General features: G+C 49.6%; 1 protein-coding gene across 1 annotated transcript; it reads right to left on the bottom strand.

Moving 5' to 3' along the window:
* Positions 1–426: 426 nt before the first annotated feature.
* On the bottom strand, positions 427–26,204 carry EMC1 (ER membrane protein complex subunit 1). The gene is made up of 24 exons (XM_084787678.1): positions 26,094–26,204; positions 24,454–24,578; positions 23,804–23,869; positions 23,492–23,585; positions 21,857–21,985; positions 20,128–20,254; positions 19,300–19,449; positions 18,816–18,983; positions 18,609–18,680; positions 18,041–18,103; positions 17,074–17,196; positions 16,114–16,210; positions 15,421–15,543; positions 13,797–13,996; positions 13,508–13,657; positions 12,439–12,600; positions 11,730–11,849; positions 9,413–9,550; positions 7,639–7,812; positions 6,373–6,583; positions 4,371–4,455; positions 3,163–3,292; positions 1,322–3,009; positions 427–1,147 (listed from the first exon to the last, which is right to left on the bottom strand). The coding sequence occupies exons 1-23, from the start codon at positions 26,186–26,188 to the stop codon at positions 2,830–2,832; spliced, it is 2,982 nt and encodes a 993-aa protein (XP_084643804.1). The 5' UTR covers positions 26,189–26,204; the 3' UTR covers positions 427–1,147; positions 1,322–2,829.
* Positions 26,205–26,208: the final 4 nt, after the last annotated feature.

Here is a 26,208-nt window from a genome sequence, read left to right as displayed (position 1 = left end):
TTTTTAAAAAAGTATTTATTATATATGTGCAGGTGAGTATACTCACAGAGGCCAGGAGAGGATGCTCAGTCTCCTGGAGGCAGAGTTACAGGTGTTTGTGAGGCACCGTGTGTGGGTATTGGGAACTGAACTGAAAATGCTGTGGGTACTCTTAACCACTGTGCCATCTCTCCATCGCCTCTCCTCCCCCCGCCCTTAAGGACAAGGTCTCATACAGCTTAGGTGGAGTATATAGCTGATATACTGGTATAGTATATATAGATACATGAGTATATATCTTCAGCTAGATACTTCAATTTCTGATCCTCATCCCGCCACTTCATAAGGGCTGCTATTATAGGCATACACCTCCACATCTGGCTTTGCTTTTTCCTATTTTAATGCAAAAGTAGCCTCAAGGACACAAAACAAAGCTGAGACCAGAGCTGATAATCATTAGCTTTATTCCAGGGAGCGTAGTCAATCAATGTCTTCCCTTTTTCTCAAAAGAACAATCAGTCCCCAAGTCCACAAGCAAGGTAAACCGTGGGATTCTTTCTGTGCGGCACTCAGAAGCCCAGCCACATGCGCGCGCGTGCGCACACACACACACACACACACACACACACACACACACACACACGACATAGAAACCCACAAGGAACAAATGGACATACACCCCACATAGTTGCCAAGACAGGAGTGCACACATACATACACCCCATATAGAAGCCTAGCCAGGAGTGTGCACGTGCGTGTGTGCGCACACACACACACACCCCCACACACACACAGAAGCCCAGCCAGGAGTGCACACACACCTCACACACACACAGAAGCCCAGCCAGGAATGCACACACACACCCCAACACACACAGAAGCCTAGCCAGGAGTGCACAGACACCCCCCCCCACACACACAGAAGCCCAGCCAGGAGTGCACACACACCCCCCAACACACACACACAGAAACCCAGCCAGGAGAGCACACACATACCTCACACACACACAGAAGCCCAGCCAGGAGAGCACACACACTCCACACACACACACAGAAGCCCAGCCAGGAGTGCACACACACCCCCCAATACACACACACAGAAACCTAGCCAGGAGAGCACACACATACCTCACACACACACAGAAGCCCAGCCAGGAGAGCACACACACTCCACACACACACACAGAAGCCCAGCCAGGAGTGCACAGACACCCCCCTACACACACACAGAAGCCCAGCCAGGAGTGCACAGACACCCCCCCACACACACACACAGAAGCCCAGCCAGGAGAGCACACACACCCCCACACACACAGAAGCCCAGCCAGGAGTGCACAGACACCCCCCCCACCCACACACACAGAAGCCCAGCCAGGAGAGCACACACACCCCACACAAAAGCCCAGCTAGTTCCAAATCAGCTAGGGCTACATAGTGCCAACGTGTCTCAATAAAATAAAGTAAGTAAAAAGATTTGACATGTTGGGGCTGTAGCTCAGTAGTAGAAATAGAGCGTGCACTAACACACAGGAGGCCCTAGGTTTGAGTCCCAGCATCCTCCTTGAAGCCCCCTCCCCCACCAAAAAATTTAAATTAGTACGATTTTAAAACTACTTAAGAGAAATTTCAGCCCTCTTGGCCGACTTTATGGAGAGTTCAGGGCAGAGAACTTGCCTGGCACGACAGCCCCTAGATTCGAACCCTAATGCCACACAGAAAATTATACCAATGAGACTTAAACCTTACTGCCAAGCATGACAGCGGACATGTGTAAGCACAGCACTGGGAGGCTGAGACAAGAGGGTTCCAAGTTTGAGGCCAGCCTGAACTACTGAACAAAATTCTACTTCAAAAACAAAACAAACCTAAAGTAAGAATAAATAAGGGGTGGTTTTGTTTTGTTTTGTTTTGTTTTACAAAGACCCTTTCCTCTAGCTGGGCTATAGGCTGTCTAGAGGGGCCTGTAGGGGCAATGAGATATGAGGTGCTGAGACCTCAAAATCTCATCAAGGCTCAGACAATTTGGTAGCTTTAAAAGGTCTTAGTTAGGCCTAAGCCAGCCGTGGTGGCACATGCCTTCAGTCCCGGCATTTGAGAGGCAAAGGCACATGGATCTCTGAGTTGAGGCCAGCCTGGTTTACAAAGAAAGTTCCAGGACAGTCATAGCTACACAGAGAAACCTTGCCTTGAAAAACTAAAACCCAAAACAAAAAACAACAAAACCCAAATCACTATTATGTACTTGGCTTTGATAGGCTGAAACAAATGGTGGCTCAACCAAGTAAATGGCAGCACGGGATGAAAAACTTAGATAAAATTAGTTCTGACTTCACGTATGGATCCCTCAACCCCTGTCACTTCAGGGAGGAGTCCTCAGACCTCAGCAAAGAACGGCTCCCGCATCCACCCATCAGAGTCAGGCAGCCAAGTGCACCTTAAAGGCAGAGCTGACCCGTCAGGCTTGGAAGCAAGAGGCAGAGAACAAGTTGTCAGAGGAATTCTAGTAAGACCAAAGACACAAAAGACTAACTAAAGCCAATTTAAACAGCCTCAGAAGAGAAAAGCCAGAGGTCTCATAAAAGGAAAACACAAAAATAAAAATGAAACCCCGAACATCCACGGATGGGCGTATAAAGGAACCTGAGCAGGGGAGCCGATGCATGGAGACCCTCGCTGAGGTGGGTAGCCACAAGGGCTGTGCGTATTCCCAAAGCAGTTCTGCGTGAAGGTCCATCTTCTTCCCCCAGACTCAAGTGAGACCAGAGCCCAACCCAACTTCACCGATCCACGGCCATATCTCCTTAGCGGACCCTCTTCTCCGAGGCTCCACTCTGGCAGGACACTTCCATTTTACCGCCAGGCTCGATTGAGGAGCTTCACCTGTGCCAACCTCTTTGTGATCATGGTGGCAAAAACCAGGCCAAAAAGGACACTGCTGATCAGCACATAGTCATAGTCATCCTTCAGGACGTCAAACTGCTTAGATGGGTAAACCCGAGTTTGGTAAATGTCCAAACCGTAGGCCACGACCTGAAAGACGGACAGAATGAGAACTGGGGTGGGGGGCGGGTGTGTGTGTGGGGGGGACAGCCAGTGAGCCATCAGCACCTCAGACTCAGTCAGGAAGGAGATGGCACCTCAGGGCACAAGCCACCACTGCAGGTGCCACATGGGAACACTCACCAAACAAGTGGACTCCAGGCCTGAGGGCGCTGTGTAGATGCCTCGCATCCGAGAGACTGTCTGGTTATAGTTGATGAACCGCTCTGCGTGGACCTGGACATCTGGGGAGTACGGGATCAGGTTCTCCTCTCTGCAAAGCAAGGTGAGAGCAGGGATGCTAAAAGCTGCCGCTGTAAAGGGATCTCTTTCTTGGCTGCCATCCCAGGACGTACATCAAACCTTGAATCTCCTTTGAGGCCTACTTGAGTTAGGCTGTCACAAACACAGCAGCTCAATGAGCGGTGAAGGGCGGTAAGGAAAGCTGGTTGGAGAATAAGGTTAAGCGAAAGACTTCTAAGTTGTTCTAAACTTGGTAACAAACAGCAGCCAGGTATGGGGTTGTATACCCAGAAATCTCAGCCCTTGGAAAGCTGAGACAATAGGACTGCCTCAAGTTCAAAGCCCAAGGCCAGCCTGTGCTACACTGAGATCCTGGCTCAAAAACTAAACAAAGAGCACATCACATGCTGGCCAGCGCTGCACACCAGAAGAGGAAAGGCAGGCCATTTTCAAACCAGCACACTGAGCCACTGGCAACTCCTGTTCTTCACACAAGTGCCTCAGTCTGACTCATCCTCAAAAAGGGTCCAGGGTTCTTCTCGCTTTATCCGCTCGCTCCCTTGCTCCTAGCCATACTCCTGTTCCTCCCACGCCCACCCTTCTGGGTGTCCCTCAGTGAAAAGACTGTGGGCTCTAGGGGAGGAGACGGTAGAAATGATAGCTGGGACATCCATGGGGGCGAGAGCACAGGCAACAAGCTCCAGGCTTCCCCACACGACCTGCCACTTCCTCACCATCTTCCTTTCCTTTTCCCCATCCCTCACCACTGCAGTTGCGCCATCAGACTCAACAGACGAGACTTCAGGGCCTTGGTGCTGTTTTCTCTGCCTGGAACAGTCTCCCTCAGACATATATACAGCAAGAACCTACACCTACCACCTTCAGATCACCAGGGCTTGATCTCACGTTCTCCCCTACACCCCTGCCATCCTCACGGCTGTGCTGCCTCCTTCACATTTACCAGTAAATAACACCATTGGCTTTGCTTGTTACATAATGTTTCCCACCCAAATATCCGCTCCGGAGGCGGAAGCCCTGGCATGGCAGACTGAGCACTATCTTTGTTTTAAGTCCTGACAGTCAGACCCTTCTGCCCACAGCGGTCTCACCTGCTTTGTTCTGTTGGGATCTCAGGGCGCCGGGGATCCAGCAAGGCCTTGGGGAGGGAAAGGATTGCTCCAGAAGGCAGCCCAACTGTACGGGAAAAAATGAAGGTTCACATTTATCCAATCCTGGATGAGAAGTTTACGATAAAGAGTTTAAAATAAACACAGGGAGGGAAAGCCGGGCATGGTGGTACACGCCTTTAATCCAGGACTCAGGAGGCAGAGGCAGGCAGATCTCTGTAAGTTCGAGGCCAGCCTGGTCTACAAAGCAAGTTTAGAAAAGCAAAGGCTACACAGAGAAACCCTGTCTCGAAAAAACAAAAAAACCAAAAAACCAGGTCATCAAGGTCCTGTTAAATAATCAAGGTGAAACCACTGCAAACAGCAAAACAATAATACACATGGGTCTGAAGGAAGGTGCCTAACGTAAAGACACTGGTTTCCTCACACATTCTTGTTAGCCTGAGGCCATGTGGGCTTCTGGGTCATGCAGCCAGGAATGCAGAGGACCAAGCAGCAGTTTCCTGATGGTGATCAAGGTTCTATGATGCCCAGAGCTGGCTTCCTCCTACTGAAACAAGCAACACTCCGTGCCTGTCAGAGCTAAGAGTCCCAAATACCTTGGATAAACTGAGTAAGTACTATCACTGAGTCCTAATCTTAGACTATACCAAATGAGCTCTCTGGTTTCTACATGAGTCTGCAAAGATTGTGTTAAGAATGACATGGGAGGCCAGGCGTGGTGGTGCACGTCTTTAGTCCCAGCACTCGGGAGGCAGAGGTAGGTGGATCGCTGTGAGTTCGAGGACAGCCTGGTCTACAGAGTGAGTCAAGGCTAACACAGAGAGACCCTGTCTCAAAAAAAAAAAAAAAATGACATGGGGAGCTGGGCAGTGGTGGTGCATACCTTTAATCCCAGCTCTCAGGAGGCAGAGGCAGGTGAGTTGGAGGCTAGCCTGGTCTACAGAGTGAGTCCAGGACAGCCAAGGCTACACAGAGAAACCCTGTCTCAAAAATGAAAACAAAAACAAAAACAAACAAAAGAAAGAATGACATGGTGGGCAAGGGTTAAGTGCACTGCTGTCCTTCCAGGACCAGGTTCAATTCTCAACCCCCACATGGGCTCACAACTACATGTAACTACCTGTAACTCCAGTTCCAGTGAATCCAATGCCCTCTTCCGGCCTCTCTGAACACCAGGCACAGATGTAGTGCACACTTGTGCGTAAAATATCCATACACATAAAATAATCTTTTTTTAAATTTGGAAAAAAAAAAAAGACATTAGGGCCAGGCACGGTGATGCACACCCTGAATCCCAGCACTCGGAAGGCAGGGAAAGAATCTTTAGGTTTTGAGGCCAGCCTGGTCTACATAGTGAGTTCCAGGACAGCGAGGGCTCTGTAGGGAGACCCTGTCTCAAACACAAACAATCACAATGCTGGGCATTCAAGAGCTGGAGGAAGACTAGGAGTTCAAGGCCCCCTTGGGTGATGTAAGATCCTGTCTCAAACAACAGAGAATGGCACGAAGGGTCAGACACAGAAGGGCAAGCGCCACACTTTCTCATATGCAGAGGGACGTGTGTGTGTGTGTGTGTGTGTGTGTTGAGGTCAAAAAAGCAGAAAGGACCACGAAAGAAAAGGAAGAGATGCTGGAGAGATGAGAAAGAGAAGTCCAGGCCTCATGGAAGGAGAAGGAGGACTTTGTAGAGGGAGGGAGGACCAGCAGAGGGGTAAGGGGGGGAAGGAAAGTCGTAAATAAGAACAAAGAATAATGGCACAGCTATATGAAAATGCCTAAGGCAACCCCATTATTTCGTATGCTAACCTAAAAAAGTATATATAGCTAAAAATAAAGGACATTAGGGATGGGTTTCTGAGCTGGGAGAAAGCACCAAAGAAAGGGAGTGGTTCATGAGAACCAAGGACTGAGCAAAGGCAAAGCTGAACCAAGCAGACAGAAGCAGCACATCCTCACTTCAAGCCTCCCTCCCAACACTCACTGAGCAAGTGCCGGCTGGTGATGCCCCGCTCAGTGATGGTGGCTTCCATGGCACTGATGGAGGAGGGGAAGATGTAGGACTGCTGGAGGACCTGGGGCAGCTGGGGACGGTCTAGGGAGCTGAAGGCGGTGGCATTGTACTGCTCAGTGCCCTCGTAGAGCTCCAGGGCCGTCAGCTCGTTGCGTCGAGCCTTAGAGTTCCAGTACTGGTACTGTGGGCAGAAGGGTAGGCAATTTAGGTTTAGTGCCAGATGAACTGGAAAGGGAAAGCTAGCTGCGTGATAGATGCATTCACAGCAGCTGCAGACCACGAAGGAAAAGGCCCAGCTGGTCCCTGCTCTACTTCCTTGTTGCAGTTTTACTAACTTCCATGACAGCTTTGTCTAGGTTGTTCAAAGTTGTCCATGACACAGGAACTACCAATGCACTCTGAAGTTGGAGTACCAGCAGCCAACCTCTGGGTGCTTATGAGATGCACTGTCCAGAGCTAGCCCCGAGGAGACCACCGCTGTACTTACTGCACAGTGCAACCAGAGAGCTCACGAGATCAGCTCAAGGACCTACAGTCAATTGGAAGAGCACAGCACTCCAAGCAGGCAGCCCTGCCGCCCAGGTCCCATCTCTGTCTGACCCTGTGCTGCTCCCAGGGACTAGACTCTTAAGAAAGCAAAAAGGAGGTGCTGGAGAGATGGCGCAGGGGTTAAGAGAACTGTCTGTTCTTCCAAAGGTCATGAGTTCAATTCCCAGCAACCACATGGTGGCTCATAACCATCTACAATGAGATATGGTGTCCTCTTCTGGTGGGCAGGCACATGGGCAAGCAGAATATGTATAAATAATAAATAAATATTAAAAAAAAAAAAAAAAAGAAAGCAAAAAGGGGGCTGGAGAGATGGCTCAGAGGTTAAGAGCACTGACTGCTCCTCCAAAGGTCCTGAGTTCAATTCCCAGCAACCACATGGTGTCTCACAACCACCTATAATGAAATCTGATACTCTCTTCTGGCCTGCAGGTGTACATGCAAATAGAGTGCTTATATATACAAGTAAATCTTTAAAAACAAAAGAAAGAAAGACAGAGAGAGAGAGAGAGAGAGAGAGAGAGAGAGAGAGAGAGAGAGAGGGAGAAAGAAAGAAAGAAAGAAAGAAAGAAAGAAAGAAAGAAAGAAAGAAAGAAAGAAAGCAGGCACAAAGGCACTACTGTTTCTGGAGAGGATGCCTGACTCAGGGACCTCCTGGGCACTCTGTGTCTGGCAGTGACTCCTTACCACCACCCAGTTCTCTGAATGCACAAGGTGGACGGGGCCCCTAGCCTTCTTCTGCACAGAGGAGTGGATGATGCGGCCAGTGACACCATCAATGAGGAAGATGCCAATAAAGGTGCGCTCGTGGTGGACATCAGTGCTCTCTGTCACCACAGCCAGCAGGTTGGGGTTCAGACTCTGGGGAGAGAAACCACAATGACAAACTTTAGGAACCACAGCAGCATGCCACATGCTTGGCTCCCCTGTAAGCCCTGGCATCTGAGGCCAATATGGAGCTCAGCAGCCTGGCAGAAGAACCAGCACTAGTGAGCAAAACTGTGCCCCATGTAGTTTCTCAACTCAATGCATACTTTGCACATGCCCAGGCCTGGGGCCACACCAAGTGCTAGCATGTCCCTTAATCCTCTCCAAAACCTATGATGCAGCCATCTTTCTCCCCTCCCACCACAGTGGGCTCTGAGGATCAAACCCAGGTGCAAGTGCCTTTGTCTGCTGAGCCGTCTAGCTCATCACCACCCGTTTTTTGGTTTTTTTTGTTTGTTTGGGTTTTTTTGAGACGGAGTATCACTATGTAATCTAAGCTGACCTTAAACTTACAATCCTCCCACCTCAGCCTCCTGAGTGATGGAATTAAAAATGTGACCCTTGCCAGGCGTGGTGGCGCACGCCTTTAATCCCAGCACTCGGGAGGCAGAGGCAGGCAGATCGCTGTGAGTTCGAGGCTAGCCTGGTCTACAAAGTGAGTCCAGGACAGCCAAGGCTACACAGAGAAACCCTGTCTCGAAAAAAAACAAAAAAAAAAATAGTGACACTGACCCTTCCCGTAAAGTAGTTTGCAAACCACAAATCACCTCTGTGAAATCAATCAATCAATCTATCTTTCTTTCTTTTTCCTTCTTTCCTTCTCTTTTGTTTTTTTGAGACAGGGTTTCTCTGTGTAGCCTTGACTGTTCTAGACTCATTTTGTAGACCAGGCTGGCTTCAAACTCACAGAGATCCCCCTGCCTCTGCCTCCCCAGTGCTGGAATTACAGGTGTGTGCCACCACGCCCGGCTTCTGATGAAATTTCTGATGGACTTTAGCCCCAGAAGACTGCAGTCATACCTGTGCTATTAACAAACCTATCACCTAACTGGGTGGAGCACACAGCAAGCGCTAAGAAAGGGTGAGCAACCAGAGGAAGATGTATTTGCATAGGCTGGGCACACAGCTGCATGGCAGAATACTCTTCCTAGCATGACAGAAGCCTTGAGTACATACATCCATGGCACACACACACTTCACAGATAGCAAGTCAATATACACAGGAAGCAAATGACTTGACTAGAATTTCAACACTTTGCCAATTCCAAAGCCTTATTTAGGCCAATGAAATGCCTCAGCAGGTAAAGACACCTGCCTCCAAGCCTCCTGTCAAACTGAGTCTGATTCCCAGGACCCAGGAAAGAAGATAGCCACTTCCCACAAGTTGTTCTCTGACCTCCACATACATGCCACCGTACATGCCCCATTCCCACGTATACATAATAATGTAGTAATATAATAAGTACTTAATAACACTACTAAGTATATTGTAGTACATAACTCTAATACCAACACTCAGGAGTCAGAAACAGGCAGATCTCTGTGAGTTCAAGGACAGCCTAGCCTACAAAGTGAGTTCCAGGCCAACCAGGGCTACATAATGAGACCATGTCTCATTAAAAACAGACAAACAAACAAACTATGCTTTAATAAATAAAGACCGGCCTTGTATTGCCAGGCCGCGGCATCATACCTTGTAGAGGACACTCCGATCCCCCATCACCCGGCCCTGGGAGTGCACGTGCTCACTGCTGCGCTTCCCCTTCACCTTGACGACCCGCTGCACTTCTGGGGGAATGGTCAGCTCCCAGCTCAGTTCTGTAGTGAGATCCTAGGGAGAGCAAGAGTACCTGGGATTAGGTGCTAGGCCAGGGCCTGTCAGTCAGAGGCATCCCACAGCTGACCCAGCCTGCAGTGCCGTATCTGAGGCCTGTGTACTTCAAGGACCAGGAACCAACTTGGCTGAGGCTGGATGGATAGATAAGGCAATGAAGTGCTTGCTGAGTGTGATTCCCAGACCCAGGTAAAATTAATCTGGTGGTAGCTGGACTTGTAATCCCGGCACTGGGAGAATGGAGATGGAAGGGTCTCTGAGCTCACTGACTAGCCAGCCTAACTACCGGGTGAGCCCCAGCCCATTGACACCCCACAAAGTGAAAACAAGGTGGATGGCACTCTAGAAAGGACACCCAAAGATGTCTTCTAGCCACTATACATGTGCACTCACACCCTCGCACACATGTATACACGCACACAAAAACAAGGCTAGGGAAGACGTTCGGAAGTCTGTTTAAGAGAGAAAGAGATAGCCATAAGAAGGGGGGCTGGGGGCAGGAGATGGGGGACGGGGCACATGTGTGCATACAGCTAGGCTCACAGAGTTACCAACAGCTGGCAGAGACAGTGAGAATGGCATGCAGGGATGTGCACATTTTTCTCATTAGATTTTTTTTTTTTGAGACAGGTTTCTCTACATAACCTGGCTGTCCTAGAACCTCCTCCGTAGTCAGGGCTGGCCTTAAACACACAGAGCTCCCCCTGTCAGGGGAACTTTATGTCAATGCAGTCTTTCACAATGCCAATGGGTTTACATATTACTGATTTTTTTTTTTTACTATTCCCTTTATTTCTATTTTATATATATGGGTGTTTTGCCTGCACATGTTTGTGTAACACGGGAGGTCAGAAAAGAGTGTTGGGTCCCCTGGGACTGGATTCACAGGTGGCTGAGCTGCTGCGTGGGTGCTGGGAAACAAACCCAGTTCTACTTCAAGAGCATCCAGTGTTCCTCACCACTGAGCTATCTCCCCCACCCCCTCTAGTATTTCTAATAAAAACTAGTAGGGTCTGGAGAGATGGTTCAGTGGAGGACCTTTATTTGAACCAAGAGCACTGGTTGCTCCTCCAGAGGACCCAGGTTCGGCTCCTAATACCCACGTCAGGTTTTGCCTACTGTAATTGTAGCTCCCAGGGACTCAACATTCTCTTCCTGCTTCCACAGGCACCTACACACATGCACTCTTACACACATATACACATCATTAAAAATAACAGTAAGAGCTAGCGAGGTGGCTCCATGGTTGAGAGCTCTGGTTGTTCTTCTAGAGGACCTGAGTTCATTTCTCATGGTGGCTCACAATAGTCTGCTCTGCTGTCACAAAGGCTCCAGTAACCTGTTCTGGCCTCTAAGGGTACCAGGCATGCATGTATGCAAAACACCCAAACACAAAGAATAAGATAAGAAAAGTAAATCTTTACAACAATTGTTTCTCAGGCAAGGTATCATGTTGGTTGTCTGTTTTGTAATTTACTTATTTACCTATGTATTTATTTACATGTGTTATATGTAGGGGTCAGAGAAAAACCTGTGGGCATTAGTTTTCTCCTTCCAACATGCGGGCCAAGCTTGGCAGTGAGTGCCCTTACCTGCTGAGCCTCCTCGCTAGCCTCATCATGAAAGCAGGGCTGCAGTCATAGTATGCTCTAGACCACAGTAAGCAGTAAAGCTGAGCCACTAACTCTGCAGCTGGGCCTAAGCTGCTAATCTCTGTTCTTGCTTTACCTTTCAAAGCATAGTAAAGGACAGAAGAAGGGAGCTCTCTGGTGACCAGACACCACACAAAGTTCCCTCTAGATAGCCCTGCTACCAAGGCCAAGGCCAGCCCTTTGGGAACTTCAGAGCCAGCACGCATGGGTACTGGCAAGGGCTGACCCCCTTCAGAGACAACCAATCCATTTCTGGAAGTAGAGGCCAAAGCACATGCTCTGCTGCAAGTCGGTCAACAGCATCACTTTTGTATAAACGCTCAACTCCACCCTCATTCCTGCCTCCCTCCTCAAAGCGGCATGACACATCCATCCTTCCTGGGCTGCAGCTGAGGGCCATGTCCACCTCACAGCAGCTGCCCACCCAGCATCACAATGGGTGACTCTGAATTGGGCATCAGGCCATTACTTGACCGAAAAATCTCACAGCGCCCCAGACGGGCCGCCGGCTGCTTCTTCCCTACCTTCCGAAGCCGATATCCACTGAGCCTCCCCTGCTCTGCATCCACCAAGTAGAAGAAGATGGAGGGGGCAAGTTCATGCAGCTGTCGCAAGACATTCCGAGTAGCTGGGAAAGCTGTGACCTTGAAAAAGCCACATGGCCCAGGAGAGTTAAAGGCAAGTTCAGAAACCTCAAATCCCAGTTTTTAAGCGCCATTAGTACTTAACCACTACAGAAAACTTTAAGCATGAATCAGTAAATCATAAAACAGGTCACCAGATCTATTTAAGGCTTAAATATGGCTGTTAAGAACTTCAGTGCTGGGGGCTGGAGAGGTGGCTCAGTGGTTAAGACCATGTACTGTTCTTCCAGAGGACACAAGTTCGATTCCTACTACCTACATGAGGTGACTTACAACAACCTATAACTCCAGCTCCAGGGGGATTTGATGCTCCCGGCCTTTGAGGATACCTGCACGTGATGTGCACATAGAAACACATAATTCAACTAATAAAAATTAAAAAACAAAAAAACAAAAAAACTGGCCAGATGTGTGGTTGTCTGAGTCTCATGAACCGAGGCACTCACAGGGCAGTTGTGTTGCTGAGGGTGGCCTGACAACAAACATGAGCTGTCTGGTATGTGGGACACCTCAGTCCTAGCAGCGCTATCAGACTCCACTCCCAGGGCCAGCTCCACACTGCAGACCCCACCCCACCAAGACAACGGACCTTGTACTCATCATCCACCAGCAGCAACACTTTGGCATAGTCTTGATCCATGACTGGGAGAAGCAAGGACTGCAAGATGGGGCGCTTCAGCACTGGGGGGGCCACCTGGCTCCACTTGCCAAAAATGGGGTTGAAGACGAACAGAGAGCTCATTCCTGTTTCCTGCAATGGGCAGAAAGCAGTCAGGTTCCCACACAGAAGGGACACACGTCTATAGGTAGGTGGGATGCTGGGACGTCAACTGGACCATGAAGAACTCCCTGTTTCTGCATCTTTGTGGAAAGAAACCCTGGCTGAAGATGGCAGGTCCCCTGGGCTGATGTGAAAAGGGAGAAGGCTGGACGGCTTCCAGCTGCAAGTCTAGCTAAGAACCGGGCACGCTAAAGAGCAAACCAAAGTCGAGTACCAGGCCAGGCACAGTGGTGCACACCTTTAATCCCAGCACCTTCTCTGCAAGTTTGAAGCCGGCTTGATCTATATAGTTAGTTTTAGGGCAGTCAGGGCTACATAGCGAAACACTGTCCCCCCAAAAACAAGTCAAGAATAATTCAGCAATCTCACAATTGCTAGATCCAAAAGAGGATCTACAAAACTCCACCTCACAACACACCTAGAATATCTCCATTTAAATTCTTAACACAGGCCAGGCGGTGGTAGCACACCAGAGGCAGACAGATCTCTGTGAGTTTGAGGCCAGCCTGGTCTACAGAGCGAGTTCCAGAACAGCCAGGGTTACACAGAGAAACCCTGTCTCAAAAGACAAAAAAAAGAAAAAGAAAAAGAAAGTTCCTGACACACAAATTATAATAGCTTTGTGCCCTCTGACCTCTCACACAGAAAAACCAGCCACTCAGCTACCAGGGACAGCCTCGCTGTGAAAAAAAGCACTGGCTGAAGGTGGATCTGGCTCCTAGTCAGTTCCACATCAAAGCTGGATGCTCCCTCCACCCAGGCCAAAGACTGCCAACCCGAAAGCTTCTCATGGAACACCCACAGCATGGGGGAAACTTCAACTGTGAGACATGCAAAAGGCAACGCACTGTGGCACAGTTGGTGTGGCTGGCCTCACCTTGTCCTTCACCAGCAGCGTGCACTGAGGGGGGTGGGGGAAATGAGCCGTAGTCCTCTGGACCATCAACTTAAAGGAGGATTCTGGCTTAACATTGGGCAGATACTGTTTCCACAGGATGGTGCCAGAGCTGCTCTCGATGCCAAAGAGCTGCAAGATAAACAAATACTGACTTGAGACAAGAAAGAAACAACTGAACTGACTCTATCCTTGCAAACTGGAACAAAGCGAGCCTGCTGCCTGCGCCTGCGCCTGCGCCTGCACCAGAGGTCTGCTTCCTAGGGCACACCTTGCCTGAGGCTGTCACCATCACCATCATCTTCTGCAGGTTGAATTCGTCTCTGGCCAATGTGTCAATGTTAATCTCATTCTTAATCTGGCTTCGGGGCTTCCGAGCATCGTAGAACATTTTCCAGAGGTGGGAAGTCCAGGCCTGGAGCAGGATGAGCTGAGACGACAGGCGTTTCAGAAACATCCCCAGCAAGCCATCTGGTGTCAGGGAAGAAGGAAGGTGCTCCCATCAGACTAGGAGTCCAGCAAGAAGACATGTGCTCTCCCAGGAGGGACCTCTCCCGCTCCTGTAGAACCTTCCAGCCATTCACACTCCAGGCCACAAGTTCAAGGGACAGTTTGTGTAGGATGCAGCAGTCCACACTCTGGCACAGCCAAGCAGCTTCCAAAACCTCCTTAGCTGGCTCAGAGGACTTCGCCTACCTAGAATCTTATAACAGGAGACTAAGAGCTAAGACTCAGCCATGCACGATGCAGCCATGCTGGGGTGGCCAGGGGGCAGGCCTCTGGGTGCCACAACAAAGCCAGAGAAGTGTGGGTGTCAGGTGCAGCAGGCAGGTGTGTGCATGAATGATGCTTCCATCTCCCCCTACTTCATTCCACTTTGTTAACCTGCTCCCAGAATCCCTTGCTGCAATCTGTTCCTAAGGTGCCCTTGTTCCCGACTTGACTGGTGAAGCACCGCCTTAGAGGGGTGTCAAGAGCATGATACCCTGGTAAAGAGGGGGTTCTCGGGAGTCTCACAGGCCTGAATTAAAACCCCAGTCCTAGTTGCTACTGCTGTGTGGCCCTGAGAAATGTGCTTAACCTGTGTGCCTTTGGGCCCTCATGTAACCCAGAGGCCATTACAAAGGCAGATCACATGACATCCCCTAGGGTTGGGTACGGTGCCGGTGCATGGGAAGTGCTCATTACGAGAATAATGTTTGTTTATCTCTTCTCCACCAACCTCAACTCAAGAGGAGGCAGAGGCAAGCCACAAGCAGAGCAGTCCACACATACGCAGTGTGTGTGTCTCATTGATGCAAGTCAGAGAAACAATTAACCAAAGGCTAGCCATGTGGGCAAGCAAGGCACAACAGGCAGCAAAAAGCAAGATTTACCTTGAATCGCTGGGTCCAGCAGCAGAAATAGATAGTAAAGTCAAATTAATTCTCAGCTTAAGAAAGCATACAACACCTAGTAGTGTACTTGACCCAGAAGACGCCCTCGACAGCAGCCTTCTGGACAGCTAAAGGATGGATGGGGTGGGGAGGGAGGACTGGGCTGGAGAGGACTAAGGCACTGCCGACTCAGAACACAGGGCTGCTTCCAGTCATGTCTCTCTAGACACATGTGGTTGCTGCACTCGAGACAATGGGTCCAAGTGTCTGACACGGAACCTGACAACTTTAGGTACCAGGCAATGACACCTACAACTACACTCAGTGAAGAAAGTTTTGCTTCAGGATCATTCACTAGAGGGACTCAGCAACAGTGGAGCTGCACAGACCACAGGGCAGCTGACGCACTGCAGACTGCCACAGGAATCCTTCAGAACATCAGGTTGAGCCCAGATGCCAGGGCGCTGTGGTCCATAAACCCAGCTAACCCTCCCTGGAGTAGCCTCTCCGGGTTCATACCTGCCTTCTTGCCGAATTCTCCTTCCAGCTCAGCCTGTGCCCCAGTCAGGGGGAGGTCCACCATCTCCAGGCACACAACTTCTGCCAGGGACTCCTCTCGGCTCCATAACACCACCTTCCCAGCTACAGGAAAACAATTGGGTTTTTGGGTTTTTTGTTGGTGGTGGTTTTTTTGGTTGTTGTTGTTTTTGGTTTGGTTTGGTTTTTGTTTTTTGAGACAGGGTTTCTCTGTGTAGCCTTGGCTGTCCTAGACTTGCTTTGTAGACCAGGCTGGCCTTGAACTCACAGAGACCCGCCTGCCTCTGCCTCCTGAGCGCTGGGATTAAAGGCGTGCGCCACCACCACCACCACCGGGCCCTGGCTGAGCTTTTACAAACTAGTTTCCTAGCCAGGTGTGCTGGTGCACGCCTGTAATCCCAGCACTCAGGGAGGCAGAGGCAGGCGGGTCTCTGTGAGTTCGAGGCCAGCCTGGTCTACAAAGTGAGTCCAAGACAGCCAAGGCTACACAGAGAAACCCTGTCTCGGGGAAAAAAAAAAAAGGTCAGCCATGCCCCCACCCCTAAGGAGACTCTCAGAGGTGGCTCAGAGTTCAAGTCTCATTAGAAGATCTCATGAGCCTGAGGTCAATAGCCATGTCATGAAGCTTCTGTAGCTTGCAGGCAGAAGCACAAAGGCTGCGTGTGGGACCCTTACCTAGCTGCTGCAGGAACAGCTGCAGATGGTCCTGTGTCTGCACCAAGGCCCGGTAGCCCACCGAGTCGTCCTTCTTCAAGAACACCTGGATGTACAGCTAGAGCGGGGCAGGAAGAAGCCGAATGGCTCCAGGGCTCCAGACCCCAAGTTTCAAAGGGCCGGGTGTCGGCGGTGGCCCAGGGCATGGTGTGATGTCTACACAATACAGTGCTTATCTGGACATCAGCAAGAAAGTACACATTCTTTAGAGCCAACACAGCAACGAGCTGAGGCGCTCACTGATCTGTCCATGAAGGGCAGCAAGTATTTGATGGGACTGTTACCCCTTCATGCCCCAGTTGGACCCCACAAGGTGAGCAGGAGGCCAGGCCAGGATTTTGCACTATAGAGATAAAGAGGACCCATCCCAGAAGCTGAGGGACACAACTCATTGTCCCTAGAATGACACTAGGTAAGATTAGTAGTACATCTAGGTCGCAAGTCTGAACTCCAGCAACATGTCTTACTAGCTCCATGGCTCAAAATGTCCTGGGCAATGGGCACACTCACAAACCAGGTCAGTAACAACCAGTCCACATGACTGCCAAGATGCCCTATGGATTAACACATAAACAAAAGCTAAGTGTAGGGCCTGGCAAAACAAAGCAGTGAGGTTGGAGAGTCAGAGCACTTGCTGCTCTTGCAGAATGCCCAGGTTTAATTCCTAGCACCCGCATGGCAGCTCACAACCATGTGTAACTCCAGTCCCAGGGAATCAAATGTTCCATGTACCCATGTGGTGCACATATTACATACATGCAAGCAAAAGACCCACACACATAAAATAATAAATAAATCTAAAACACCAATAGAAAACAGCATCAGGCAGCAGCTGTGGAAGAACTAGGAGCCTTGTTCAGAGAGCTAGGGCCACAGCTGAAGCCCACCGAACAGAGTGTGAAGGCCACGGCTGTCACTTACCCGCTCAGGTCGAGTGCCCTTCTGCTCCAGGCTGAAGGAAATCGCAGTGTCTAGGAGCCGCCGACCTGTTTCCACTAAGTAGAGGTTAATGGTGTAGGTCTGGTTGAAGCAAGCCAGAGGGTCCTAGAGGTACACATATGAGTCCACAATGAAATCCCCAAAGAGTCTCCAAGGACAGTGCAAATCCCCAGAGAAGGAACCAGGTCAGAAGGGAAACACTTGCACAGAAAAGTAAGAAACAAAAGAGCTAAATCCTATAGCGGAAACCAGGCTGCCGAGTGAACAAATGAGATCATAACTAGTGTGCATCTAAGAAGAGAGCCAGAAGCTCAGCAGTGGTGCACGCCTTTAATCACAACACAGGCAGATCTCTGAGTTTCTGGCTGATCTGGTCTACAAAGTAAGTTCCAGACAGCCAAGGCTACACAAAGAAACCCTGTCATGAAAGACAAAAAAAAAAAAAAAAAAAAAAAAGAGGAAATAAGAAAGCCAGGTGTGTACAACTGCTATCTTGTGTTTGAGAAGGGAGCCAGTACATAAGCACCAAGCTCATCCCGGAAGGGAGCCAGTGTACACAGAGACAGAGTTCCCAGACTGCCATGACTCTGGATGAAGAAAGAAAAGCAAAGCTTGGGATATGAGGCCATGTCCAAGACTTGTGCCTCCTGTCAGGACCCCTCATTGCTACCCACTGCACTGCAGAATGCCATTGGGCTAAACCAGCTCTGGAGACCCCAGCGGAATGGGGAAACTGAGGCTCAGAAAAGGAAGTAAAGAGGAAGAGCAACTAGGGGTCTATCTTGTCATCTTGCCATGAGAAGGACAAGACACGCCATCTAACTGGCAGTACCTGGACCCTACCCGAAGCCGGGAAGTCAAGGGGACCTGTTAGCTCAGCTGATATGAGCTTTCCTGAGTGGTCTCCTGTGTTCCCAGGCCTCCCACACCACCCAATGCCACAGCCTACCTGTGTACTGGATGTCTCAGGAAGGCTCGCCGCAGACCCATCCCCAGCACTGCCAGGCTTTTGCTAAAGGAACAAGATGGGAGAATATTCAGCCAAAGGGTTCCTTCCCAGAAACTTGTGTCTCAGAAGGCAAATCTGGTTTTTTTTTGTTTTGTTTTTGGGGTGTTTTTTTTGGGGGGGGGAGGGGCTTTGGGTTTTTGAGACAGGGTTTCTCTGTGTAGCCTTGGCTGTCCTGGACTCCCTTTGTAGACCAGGCTGGCCTTGAACTCACAGGAATCTGCCTGCCTCTGCCTCCCTGGTGCAGGGATCATGGGCATGGACTATTCTCACACCTCACCCCCTGACAAGCATAGGAACCCAGAGTCATCTAGGGGGAGAGCAGGCAGCCTCTTCGGGACCCCATTCCTGCGGAGGAAGAGACTATGTGGAAAGCTGTAGAGATGAGGAGGCAACTCTTCAGTCTGCAGCTCCTACCCTGTGAACAGGTGGATGTACCCTGACTTCTGACTATCATGGTTCCCAGCAGAGATAAAGAAGCCCACCTGCTAGCTGTCACTCATGAACTCACCACTTCAGTGCGACAGGTCATAACTGCAGCCACTGTCTTCTCCCCAGTGGTGGCGAAGCTGACAAGAGTGGCCTGTAAGGAAAGTGACACATCAGCTCCCAGACAGTGGGATTTAAGGCAAATGTGTCCGGGTTCAAAACCTCTGCCCCCTACCACTTTGTCCTGGAAGACCTTTCTGGTCCCAGCAACCGTCTTGCTTGCAGTTACCTGGGGAAAGTTTTTGAGCAGAGTCACGGCACCATGGTGGTAGTGCAGCAGGGCATAGTGGCCCAGGGACAACTGTAGGAAGAACTGGGCCCGAGAAGGAGCCACTGGGCTGGGCTGTGTGGGCAGCACTCGGGGCTGGAATCCACTTCCAAATTCTAAGTCAGGAGACTAGGGGAGGCAAGAAGAAAGGTAAGAAGCTTAACCCATCCCATAATATCAAGACCATGGCTCTCTGCCCTGCTTTGTCAGGAAGCAGCACTAAACTAGGGCAGATGGCTCCAAAGCTCCTATTCAGGGTCCCCAGGAGACCATGGCCTGTATCCCCCGACAAGGTCACCCAGCGTCCTAAGCTCTCCCCATGGCTGTCACAGCTCAGGAAGGCAGCAGCAACCCCACAGGGAGATAACTGCTTACCCCTGGGCAATCATGCCAGGCTTTCTACGCCCTACAGGTGACATCTCAGACCAGGAGAACAGTCTCTCACCTGCAGGGGGATCTGTCGCAGTTCCCACTCCGTCTCCAGGGCCAAAGTGTGGAGGGAATGTGAGCTGGGGTCGGGGCATACCAGGACAGCCTCATCCACCACACCACAGGCCCCGGTGAGATGCTGCAGCCATGGAGTCCAAACCCTGACCTGTGGAGAGACCATCACAGGCCCTCTCAGACCAGAATCGCTGCTGGAACCCCACAGAGGCTCAAGCTCAAAATGCATGACTGGCTGAGCATGGTGGTGCATGTTTTTAATCCCAGGACTTGGAAGGGAGAAGCAGGCGGATCTCTGTGAGTTTGCAGCTAGCCTGGTCCACAGAGTGAGTCCCAGGAGCCAGAGCTACATAGAACCCTGTCTCAAAAACAAAAAATGAAACAAGCAAACAATTTAATTTAAAAAAAAAAAAAGGCTATTCCAAAGGGACTCTTCCTGTCCTCACCCACCTCCACCACCATCCTCCAAAAATGGAAGTACTCAGGATTTTCTTTTGGGTCACTGGGAAAATGCATCGATACCAGTAAGTGGCTGATGGCTCAAAGGGTTGTTCCATGCTATGCTCGTCAGATGTGGCCTCCTGTTATCATTTCATACCTACCTTAGAAGCTCTTAAAGAGACAGTACCTAGATCTGAGTACCTTTTCAGCCAGCCCACAAGAACACCATGTATTAACAAAGTGCTTTAAATACATGCTGAGGACAAGCCAGCAGCAACAGATGGGCATCAGGAACACAAGTGGCTTTTGCAGCTGCCCTGCCAAGTTCCTTGAACCCCCATGCAAAGAAGGCCTCTCCCACCCACGAGGAGCCAGATGCTCTCTCTACCTGCTGAACAATCTCTCCATCCTCCACGTTAAACTTGACGATGTTCACATGGCTGAAGGCAACGATGCCAAGGGCCCACACCACCCCGGAGCCGTAGGAATACACCATCTGGTAGTGGATGCTGTCGCTAAGAGAGGGAAGAGAGGACAGGGCCACCAGCTTAGCCCTTAGACTTGAACTTTCCCAGGGGCTTCCAAATCCAAGCTGCCATTTCCTAGTGAGATACCACGAGCTGAAAACTCCCAAGTGGAGTTGGCTTGGCTCACGCAGCCTTAGCTTTAGATCCTTTGCTGTTGCTGTTTGCAGTGCTAGGGATGAAGGCCAGGGCCTCACAAATGCTAGGCAAGTGCTCCTCCACTCAGGCCCATCCCTAGCTTTGCTTTTCTTTTTAATTTGGATTTCTTTTTATTTTTTTTTTTTTAAAGATTTATTTATTTACTATGTATACAGTGCTCTGCCTGCTTGTATCCCTCCAGGCCAGAAGAGGGCACCAGATCACATTATAGATGGTTGTGAGCCACCATGTGGTTGCTGGGAATTGAACTCAGGACCTCTGGAAGAGCAGTCAGTGCTCTTAATCGCTGAGCCATCTCTCCAGCCCTTAATTTGAATTTTTTAAAATCAACATCACATGTATAAAGCAGCTCTCCCTAAGTGACAGATGCAACGTGCCTACACATATGCGGGGCACCCTACCAGCTGGCTGAACAAGGCTGTGGAGTAGGCCAAGCATGCTGTAGTTGCCCTGTAGGCCCCATCAGGCCGGCCACACATGGGCGCTTTACTCTTAGTCCTCTGGGATATTGACTTTTGGGGGGTTTTGTTTGTATATTTTGCTTTATTTTTAAAACCAAAACAAACAAAAAAACCAAGGTCTCATTACGTAGCCCAAGGTAGCCTTGCTCAACCAGCTAGGAATTTGACCTCCCCCACCCCCCCACCCCCTGGTAAGGCTAAAAATCAAGCAAAAGCATACATCTTTAATCCCAGCATTTGGGAGGCAGAGGCGGGTGGATGGAATCCTGTGAGTTCAAGGCCAGCCTGGTCTACAATGTGAGTTCCAGGACAGCCAGGGCTACACAGAGAAACACTGTCTCAAAAAACTAAAAAGAAAAAAGAACCAAACACAAGGCCCTGTGCATGCCAGGTAGGCTCGGCCACTAGGCCATATCTCCATATCTCCAGCCTTAACTTTAGCAATTTAATCTCCCCCCCCCCCCTCCTCAAGACAGGGTTTCTCTGTGTAGCCTTGGCTTTTGCTATCCTGGGCAATTTAACTTTTGATCCCTACCCTAACCTTTTTGGGAATGGTTCCAAGTGGCTGAAGCCAACCCTCCACCTACCCTGTTCTTTCCTGGCTTTTATGCTTCCAACCCCTAAGACCTCTGGAAACCACTTTGGGCCTCTCTCGGCCTCTTGGCCCCTCCCTGTAGTTCCAACTCTTACAGTGATGAAAGTTTCAGACTATTGTGAAAAAGCAACTGATAGGCCCAGAGCACTGTGTATGTACAAGAACAGCGCCCTGTGTGGCAGCTCTAGTGCCCCAGGCTCCACCCTTCCAAGTACACTTTAAGTCTGTAGCCCCAGCCTTGCCACTCAGGCCCACATGCAGGAGTATACTACTCCCATGTGATGCCAACAGGCTGGCACCTGGCCAAGCACCCTCAGGACACAGAGTGCTGTAGGGACTGGGACAAGGTAGTCATCACTTGGGAGGAGACAGCCTTACCTTTCTGGAAGATGTTCCACCCACTTCAGGTGCCCACTGGAGAGGTGATACAGGGTGAGAGTTGTCTTCTTCAGAACTGCAATGTACCTCACTGACTCCTGTAGGCCCACGAGCCCAAGTGCCTGGAAACTGAGCACAGGTATGGGTGAGGACCTTCAGCCAGAGTGGCTGCCCCACTACTCTTGTTGGTGCTGCTCGCTGATGTTTGCTGGGTCAAGAAACAAACACACCTCGATCCTAATGCTAGTTCTGCCTACTCCTGGCTCTACTGACTTGAGAATCTGCCTTGTAACCACTTAGGCACACTGCCCTCCAGCCCCCAAATCTGCTATGGGTTACATCTTCCTTATCCTGAGATTTCAGAGAATTCAGGCCAACCCTCTATCAGGCATGTCGGCTTATAACTATGTCCACAACTGGCCACGAGCTTGATGGCAGAGTTGCCTCACATTCACAGTGTTCTCATCGCCTGGGGTCCACCAAGTGCCAATCAGGTGAACTGCTATTGCAAGATTCATAAGCTAAAGCCACCAAAGCCACAGATCAGTCTTAGCAAAGACTGTGCAGCAGTCCAAGCTGTTCTCTGACAGAGAACTAAACTACGGAGTTTTAAGCACGTTGTACAGCTCTGGATCCCAGCCCTGGCCAGGTAGAGGCTGAAGGCCAGGACTGTCAAGATGGCTTGGCAGAGAAATGTACTTGCTGAGCAAGGCTGACAACCCAAGCTTAATCTCCAGAACCTGCGCGCGCGCGCGCGCGCACACACACACACACACACACACACACACACACACACACACACGATGACAATAAACAAAATTATTTCCAAAGTCCAAGGTCAGATTCATCTACATAGCTACTTTGAGGGCAGCCTGGTCTACATGAGACCCATCTCAAAGCAAATAAAGAGAAGAAACATGGAAAGCTTTGTATTATATTCTACCTAGAACATAGCATGCAAAGCTCATATATTGTGGTAAGACTGGGTAGTGTTCAGGAACAGAATGAACACGTGGCTAGTGCACATAACAGGTACCTGATTAACAAAATCCACCTAGGTTTTTTCTTCCCACAACCTCATTTACTCATTGGATAAACACACATGTGCTAGAATAAGCAAATCAAGCCTGGGCATCTGAGCCAGGCATGGTGGCACACAAATCCCAGCACTCAGGGAGTAAAGGCAGAGGCATCTCTTTGAATTCAAGGCCAGCCTGGACTACCTATTTCCAGGACAGCCAAGGCTATACAGAGAGAAACTATCTTTAGAAAACTAAATAAATAAAAGGCATCTGGGGCTAAAGAGATGGCTCAGAGGTTAAAAGTTGCTCTTCCGGAGTACCTGGGTTCAATTCCCAGCACCCACATGGTGGCTCACATGCGGCTGAGAATCCAGTTCTAAGGTATCCGACACTCTCTTCTGGCCTCCAAAGGGATTGCACTCCTGTGGTCCACAGACCTACAAGCTTGCAAAACACCCATACACATAAGAAGAAAAAAACATTTTAAAGGATGGACATCTGATGCACTGTCTCTTCAGTGGTCCCTGAGGGAGGACAGAACAAAGCCCAATGGCTCAGATGGTCCTTGCAGATCCCTTTGTTCAGCCACGGATAAGCTCCGCCTCTTGCCTACCTGCCACTGTCCAGACTTATCTCCCAGTTCAGGCCTCCGATGTTAGTCTCCCAAGAACGCATGATGCGCCCTCCATTGGATACAGTGATTGCATCTGAAAGAGACAAAGACCACTGTCATTTCCCAAACTTGCTGTGTGTCATGACCCCACCTCTGGCCCACGGACGCAAACAAGTTTCAGCAGGTAACTGTCCTTCGCTTTCAGAAGCACCCCTTTTCCTTTCCCCATCAGACCCCTTACAAATCGAAGGAACCAAGAAACAGGAGATAGGGCTGACCCCACAATGGAGTCCAGGGTGGGCCTCTGCTTACCTTGCCCATGGACCAACATGGCATCCACTGCCCCTTCTGCTGTGCCCTTGTCGACATGGCGCCACACTGAAAGGTGAGAAAGCCAGACACTGCTATGAGTGACTGTGACCCAAGGAGACCAGGAGGGACTGAGACTGTCATTTGTAAAGCATTATCCAACTTTAATTAGGCGATAACGAGTACCACTAACTGCTATGCCCTAGACCCAGTCCCTGGATAGGAAGGGAGGAGGCGCTCAGGGCACATGGCTTTCCCTGCAGGGGCTCTCTGCCCCTCCATCCCACTACCACCCCATCAAGCATATGAAGGAACAACAGTGAGATTAACAAAATCCACCCAGTTCATAAAAAAAACAGTCTAGAAACCCTCTTGTCACAAACTAAGTTCCTACAAACAATGCTAGCAGCAGGGATAACCCAGGGGCAGTCATCCAAGCCTTTACTACAAAACAGGATAGAAGGTAGTATTCGCAGTGTTATCTTAGTTAAGGGCCTTCAAGACTGAGGGAATGAACTAAACTGCAAAGGCCAGCTACACAAACATACATATTGAGAGGTAACAAGACAACAAAGAAGGCAAGCCACAGGTCGCTCAGATTCACAGTGCTCGGCTGCCCTCCCTGGAGCCTCCTGTCTCCACGGCTCACTCACAGATCTCTCCCGTCCGAGAATTTAAGGCTGCAATCACATTCTTCTCTGTAGCCACAACCAACTTCTTGGATCCAGGGGAAAATTCCAAGGAGGCAAACTTGAGCTTCCCAACATACTGCTGTCTCCTGAGGACGAGTACAGGGGAGTGTCAGGGCAGGGTCATCACCACAAAAAGACAAATCACCAGTTCATGTCAGCGTATCTCCTCATGACATGCAAGAAATGTGTGCTGATGAAGAGCTCTGAATGTACACAAGATGTCTGTGCAATGTACTCAGAAGCAAAGAGAGATAATTATCAACAAATAAACGAGAAACACCTAAATGTAACACCTACTTACTCAAGAAACATCCCAGAGTCCTCAGCCTAACTAATTTTTAGCTGCAACCAATAGACTTCCAGGTACATATCATATTTTTCGGACTATAAGATGCACCTGATCATAAGACATACCTGATCATAAGACATACCCAGTTTTTAGAGCAGTAAAACAAGAAAAGCAGTAAAACAAGAAAAACAGTAAAAAAACAAACAAACAAAAAACATTGATCAGATCAGACCATTAAAAAAAAAACATTGATCAGATCAGACCATAAGGCGTACACCCTAATACCCCCCCCCCAATTTTGGGGGAGTGAGTTTTATGGTCTGAAAAATACAGTAGGCGCTTGCACACTGCTGCAATGAAGAAATTCTGCTGTTTGAAGCACATTAAACCAACATGGCATTTAGACCGCATCTCTCATTTAGACTGGTGTTGTTTGGTCTAGTTTGCTTCAAAGGATCTAAGTTGGAAGTAAAGTCAAGTTTAGATTCAGGGACTTCTATGTGTTATTTTCAAGTGACCTTATTCTGTGTGTAGCCACCAAACAACCCTACCAAGTGCATAAGGCAAATGTTATTGCTCCATTTTCCAGGTGTGGAAACCAAAGTCCAGAAAGGCTAATGAGTGTTGGAACCAGGACCCCCAAATGAAGACCTTTTTAAAAATACTGTTGTTAGTTGTATGCCAGCTGTGTGGACAATTGTTAAGTGGCCAAATAGTCGTTCAGTGTGAAATAAGCACGGTCTGAAGGAAGAGGTGAGTGAATGAATGTCAGGCTGGGAAGTTTGGAGAGGCCATGTTGCATCCAGAGTGTCCCTCTGAGGGAAGAAGAGGACACACTTTAGAACTTGGAGGACACGACGTCTGAGACACCAGCTAGTTCCAGGAGGACGAAAGTTCACTGGGGGCTAGTGACCTCGGACACCTAGGAGATCATAAACCTGACAGCCTCTGAATTGAACATGACAGGAAAGAGAGAAATCAGTGACCTCTAACCAAAACCCTAAAGCATGTCTAGACCGCCACCTGCAGTGCAATCTGCACAGTCACACACGGGCCGGCTTAGAAGAGTTCTCTCGGTGCTTAACGCTCTTGGGGCGAAGCCTTCAAACTCTTCATAGCTGAAGAAGGGAAGCTCACGTTTTCATTCCGCACAGGGTGCAGAATTCATTCATTCATTCACCTCTCTCTTAAAGACCTTGCTCTAAATTACGTACTCAGTCCTGCTCCATAGAAGTCTCTCCCATTAGCAGGAGGGAGACAGATGCTTGGAATGCAGACACCTGCTTCCTGGGGAAGCGACACCTGTACGCACCAGTCAAACTTGCCCACTTGGTCTTCGTAGACCGCGGCCGCAGGGACAAGCAGCAGAACCCAGAGGCAGAACCCGGACGCCACAGCAGCCATCATGATTGAAGCCCAAGCCCCGC

The sequence above is a fragment of the Acomys minous genome (genome assembly GCF_964271855.1).
Source record: "Acomys minous genome assembly, chromosome: 6".
In the NCBI taxonomy this organism is placed as follows: Eukaryota; Metazoa; Chordata; class Mammalia; order Rodentia; family Muridae; genus Acomys; species Acomys minous.
This window is presented reverse-complemented; position numbering and strand designations above follow the sequence as displayed.